Source organism: Cibotium barometz, chromosome 13, assembly GCF_041138505.1.
Source record: "Cibotium barometz isolate CiBa-2024 chromosome 13, ASM4113850v1, whole genome shotgun sequence".
In the NCBI taxonomy this organism is placed as follows: Eukaryota; Viridiplantae; Streptophyta; class Polypodiopsida; order Cyatheales; family Cibotiaceae; genus Cibotium; species Cibotium barometz.
The window spans coordinates 58,864,382-58,870,213 of NC_141058.1; the positions used below are offsets into that span (position 1 = coordinate 58,864,382).

The 5,832-nt window shown below is 47.5% G+C and overlaps 1 protein-coding gene across 1 annotated transcript; it reads left to right on the plus strand.

Moving 5' to 3' along the window:
* Window positions 1-2,729: 2,729 nt before the first annotated feature.
* Window positions 2,730-3,443, plus strand: LOC147632882 (uncharacterized). Its single transcript, XM_086807051.1, has one exon. The coding sequence runs from the start codon at window positions 2,730-2,732 to the stop codon at window positions 3,441-3,443; it is 714 nt and encodes a 237-aa protein (XP_086663177.1).
* Window positions 3,444-5,832: the final 2,389 nt, after the last annotated feature.

Consider the following 5,832-nt stretch of genomic DNA (forward strand, 5'->3'; position numbering starts at 1 on the left):
ATCACCTCTCTCTAAAATTTTCTCCTCTCTCAGCTTCTACCCGATTTTCACCCTTTCTCTATCATTTCCTCTCTTCTCTCTTCTGCCCTCCACCGCATCATGAAACGGCCGTCACTGCCCACCCCGGCCTCAAAGAAGGCCAAGGGCACCCCTGAGGTCATCACCCGGCCCTCTTTTCTGTTGCCTAAGAAACTTGTGGCCACCGACTTGATCAAGACGCAAACAACCACGAAGATCCAAGATACCGTCTTTTGTGTGGCAATCCATTCACAAGAGTTGCAGAAGAAGATGAAAGCTCCGAAAAAGTAGTCCAACACCTTTAAAAGATTGGACTTGGCAATCTGGTATAGTCTTTACCATGGTACCGAGGGTGAAGGAGTACTTCCAAACCTTCAGTGGTGGCAGCTATGGCCACATCACTCTTCCCGATGGCGAGAAGAAGACCATTTCCCTCACCCCCGACTTGGTTCGTGCGGCCTTCCAACTATCATACCCCGAGACTACCATCTAAACACAAGACCACAGCCCCGTCTGTGCTGTCAAGCACACAAAGCTCCATTTCAATGACGTAAAGACAAACTATCACAAAGCCGCTCGTGCCCTCCAACACCTGACGTACCCCTCCCCGTCAGATCATATTCAACAGGTGAGGATAAAGACAATCAAGGCACTCGCTACCCCGAAGGTCCAAGAATGGGCCACTCCCCTCTGCTCTGAGCTTCTCAAGGCCATCACCAACCACCAGAAGCATATCATGGCACCAAAGATGTGGAAAAAGTTCCTTGCTCACCACATCGGCCTCCGCACACCAAGCCCGGAGGCATTAACAGCCTTCTTTTGGTAGGACAAGCTCATACGGACGGGCCGCTACTACAAGATTCCTAAGAAAGAGATTCTTGAGGCCTGTGAGTGCTACCAGGACCTGCAAGAGGAGACCCCGCTTCGGGACTTGCTCCAACAGCTCGCTAACACCAACCAGCCTCCCTCCACTCCAACCCCTCGAGCCAACACTCAAGACCTCGCAACTCCTCCCCCACCCAATAACTAAGATCCCCCACCCAACCCTACCCCCAATCCAGTCCTCTCTCCTGAAGTTCCCAACCCGAAGCCACCCCAACCCCTGTCATCTCATCCCAACTAGGCCCTTCCAACCTTTCCTCCCCCCAATTTGATTTCCAAGACCTCTTTAATGTAGACCCCCCTCCCCCTCCAATGAATTCATAGAAAGCTTAGAAAAATTCCTGGCACCCCCACTTCCCTCTCACCTCTCCCCCACCCAACAAACCGCCCTCACCAAGTTCACCAACCTCTGCATCGCACATCGCCGACAAGATCCGCGAGAAATCCATCCCCCAAGTCCCACTCCAAGAGTTAACCTTGGCTGAGGAGCAAACCTTTCCATTTCACCTATAAGCCGGCCACAACCCCGCTGACCCACACGGCTTGGTCTACTTCCAAGCCAAAGCTCAAATCAACCCTGCCCTCAACCAGGACCAAGCAACGGATGAGTACTTGTAGCGCATTGAATTCCACTTGCAGAACTTACATGGAACCCCTCCTCCCCACCAATGTTGAGTTTCGTATAGGTTTGAAACGTACCAAACATTTCTAATTATACGAAACATGTTTTTTATTCATCTTGAATATTTTAATACCCTACAACCCGTCACATCACATCATTTCGTACTTTTCACCGTTTTGTGCACCAGCTCGCCATCGAATCAATGCCCGTGTCAGCCCGCCTACTCCTTGGTGTCCTTGGGCCTTGTGGAGGTCTTCTAAAGGGGTAATGTCATGTTTTGCTTTATGTTGGTTTTCTCTACACAACTCACAAAGGAGCACGTTTTGCTCTCTTCCATCAATATTTATGGCATATCTTCCTCCCCTTGCTCTATTGTTGGCCAAGATGACAGTTAATTTCATGAATCATAAAATGAGATTACTTTATGTTATGTTTCGCACTTACAAGGCCAATAATTTGCATTTATCTCTGCCTTGTAGGATGCCTCGAACAGGTGATTCTCTTTGGAACAATGTCACCTTCAAGTCTAGATATGGTGGCTCGGGCTTCAGAAAGTGGAAATGCAACTTTTGTGCATATAAGCACCATGGCAGTGTCACAAAGCTGAAGGGACATTTGTCACTCACAAACAAAGGGTTTTGGCATTGGGCCATGTAAGCATGTGCCACAAGAAATCTATGATAGCCTAAAGGCTTGCTAGGTACCCCCTCTCAAGGATTTTCCCAATCTGGGAGAGCCTAAAGCACGACAAAGTGTCTCCAAGAGGTCTCGCACTATCAGAGAGGAAGATACCAGTGGTGATGTTGTAGGTGGTTCTAGCTTGGCACCTCGAGCCAAAAGAACTAGTCTTCCAGTGTTCAAGAAAGGACATGTGTAGGCAGGGATGCAGAAGGCTGCCATAAGAGGCAACGAGAGAGTTGATGAAGTTGTTTATTCAATGTGGATTATCCTTCCATATTGTCATGACTCCTCGATGGAGGAAGGCAATAAGAGCTATCTCCCGCATTGGGTGTGAGTGGGATGGCCCCTCCTATGAAACATTGCGCACTATTGAGCTTCGCAAGAAGAAACTGGCTGTGGAGAGATGGAGATGGAGCCTCTCAAGGCCACTTAGGCAAAGTATGGTAGTACTTTGCTTTGTGATGGATGGACAGATGTGTGGAAGAGAAATGTGTACAACATTCTTGTGTCCTCCTGCAAAGGCACAATGTTCATTCGTGCCATAGATGCATCGGTGCCAAGGATAGTGGTTACAGAGGAGTTCATTATGCCCCACATGCGCCAAGCAATCAATGAAATTGGCCCCGATAACATTGTGCAGGTGATCATGGACAATGGGTCCAATTGTGTATCCATGGAAAAGATGTTAGAGAAGGAGCTCCCCAAGATTGTATGGACACCTTGTGCAGCACACAGCCTTGACTTGATGATTGAGGATGTGGGAAAGCTTGATTGGGTGAGCCATGTATTTTCAGCTGCATCTAGCATGGTAAACTTTGTCACAAAGAGGCCAAAGGTTTTGAGCATATACAGGGCCAATAGTGATCTTGAGCTTCTGAAGCCCACCAAAACTTGGTTTGCATATATGTTTATTGTGGTGGAGAGACTAGCGAGAGTGCGACATGGCTTATTGCACACTGTTGTGTGTCGTGAATGGATAGCATGGGAGGACAAGGACGAGGCCAAGTCTATAATAGCATTCTCTCGTATGGTCATGAGAGATACTTGTTGGTGGCAGGATGTAGAGGGACTTGTGAAGGCACTTCAGCCCATGTATAGTGTCCTTCGGCTCACAAACATGGAGGGGAGTACCATTGGGTTGGTTTATGAGTTCATGGACAGAATTGGTGAAGCTCTCAATGATTGCACTACCTTGTCGCCTGACAGGTGCTCACCCTTGGGCTTTAACTTTAGTCTTTGAGTCTTTCTCTTGAGTCTTCCTATAAGTTGTTTTATAAATCTTGATCTCTTATGTATGTCACATGTAGAGTTCAAGATATAATTACACAAATGGTAGCCATATGTTTGGCTGAGCTACTGCATTGCTCAGGGAGACACAGTTGGAGCCAATGTCTTGGTGGGAGAAATATAGTATTGGGACACCCAACTTGGTAACTTAGGTTCTTGAATCTTGTATCTTTGTCTCCTATTCTTTCAAAATCTACATTCAAATGCTACTCTCTTTTTGACGCTAACTTAACATTATTTTTTTGTACAATGTAGAGACGAATTGCATTGAGAGTTCTCTCCTAGGATTGCAGTTTAGGGCCTTGTGAGAGGAACTGGAGTACATGGGCTCTTTTTCACATGAAAAAGAGAAACAGAATCTCCACAACACAATTGGAGAGGCTTGTCTTTTGTCATTGGCAATCTCCGATTGCTAGAGCAAAAGGGTCATTTCATTGAGCCTCGCCAAGTGAATCCAGATAAGATTGATATCATGAAGTGCAAGGAGATTCTCGATATTCCTCAGGAGGAGAGAGACATCTCTTCTATGCTCTATGAGGAGATCATGGATCCGGCTCGCAATACACGATCTTCTCGAGAGGCTAGTACTAGTGGTGCACCTGCACCTCTAGAGGATGAGGCATTTGAGGACTCGGCTACCGGTAGTGACTTGAGAGTGAGGCTGCAGAGGCAGAAGATGCAGATGAGGATGAGCATGAGGATGCAGATAGTAGATAGCAGCTACTGCCAACATCATTTTATTTGGACGTGTTATTTAGTTTGAACTTTGGTCATGTTATTTATTTTGATCTTGGATTTTGAGTCATGACTCATCACCCACGTGGTGATCCTTTTGATTTTTGTTTAGTGATTTCTATTTAGTCATCACCCACACGATTTGTAATATCATCATATTTTACATGTATTTTGTTTTTATTGAAATGAATTCAATGTGGTCTCTTATAAGTTATGTGACATGTCAGCAGTTTTTTCTTTTGTATATTTCAAGTTAAAAATATACATGCTTTTTCTATTTTGTATGAAACCTTTTTGTACCCGTTTCTTACCTTTTTATGAAACATTTCAAAACGTATGAAACCTATTTCATACTTGACGTTTCAGAAACGCGTGGCAACACTGCTCCTCACTCTCTACTAATCATTCACACCCATCGTCAACCTCCAAGCCTGGTGTCACATTTTTGGCCTTGCCCAAAATTTTGGAATCACCGCTAAAGACCCCCTATGTCTCTCTCTTCCCCCCACCGAATTCCAAGGTAACCCCCCAAAATGCCGACTACCACCATACTGTGGTAGCCAACCAAGTCATTGCACCCTACGAACGCCTGGATTTGTATTTTTCCACCACCTACCACCCAGGGGGCATCCTTCAACTTTGGATTCACATCATCGACAACTACTTTACAGCCAATGCAGCCGGCCCTAATCGCGCCAACTACACGGAGCTGGAGATCACATATCCCACTCCTGACGTCGATGCCACCACCCTCAACACCATCAACTGTCACCTCGCGGAACAACTCAGTACCATGCACCCCACCCGAGGTCACTGAAGGCGGATTCCCTGGAAATGGACAATCCTTTCGCTGACTAAGGCCTTGATGTAGGCACTCATCTTCTCCTCCAAGGGTGGGACTCCGCCGACCATCCTCTCCCCACAGAGCTACCAGATTAGCTGGCCTCAGACCTGCACCCAGAACCGCCAAAACCAAAGCTGGGGCCAGCTCTTCACCATCCAAGGCAACTACGAAGATGCAGTCTGATCCCCTGGCCGCCATTTCCCACGAGGAATTCTGCAAAACCCTTTTTCCCCCCAAGACACCCCCTCTCGCCCAGCAAGCGTGAGGATTATAGCCACCACGTGCCTGAGAAGAGCTTCGACTTCTGGCGCAGAGAGAAGTGGGCAAGCACATATCTTTGTGCATAGATTGCATGGAGCAACGACTTCGGCAAGTACTGCGCGGCCCAGCCATGCACACCTACAAAGAAATCTCTTTGCTGCTGTCGAGTTGCAAGCCAAAGTACCCGAGGCGGTGAGGACCAACCCCCTCCCCGACCCCCCTATAGGCTATGCTACACGCCATCATCCTCCATACAATCAAAGTAGCCTACATCGAGATACCGAAGCAGTGCCCACCTGGCATCATCGAAAGTCTCAAGATGCGGCCTGCTTACACAAGTCCCAAAGATCTACAGGACCCCCGCTTGGCTGACAACAAATGGTTGTCCCTCCTGCCAACCGACTATCCCCTTGCCATCAATCTCTAGGACTGCATCGAGATCTGCCTTCTCACACTGATAGTCCAAACCCTCGCCCTCCATTGGCACCAAAGCCACCCGCTT

Excerpts from the sequence above, each read along its gene's own strand:
- LOC147632882 (XM_086807051.1), top strand. The coding sequence starts at position 2,730 with ATGTTCATTCGTGCCATAGATGCATCGGTGCCAAGGATAGTGGTTACA.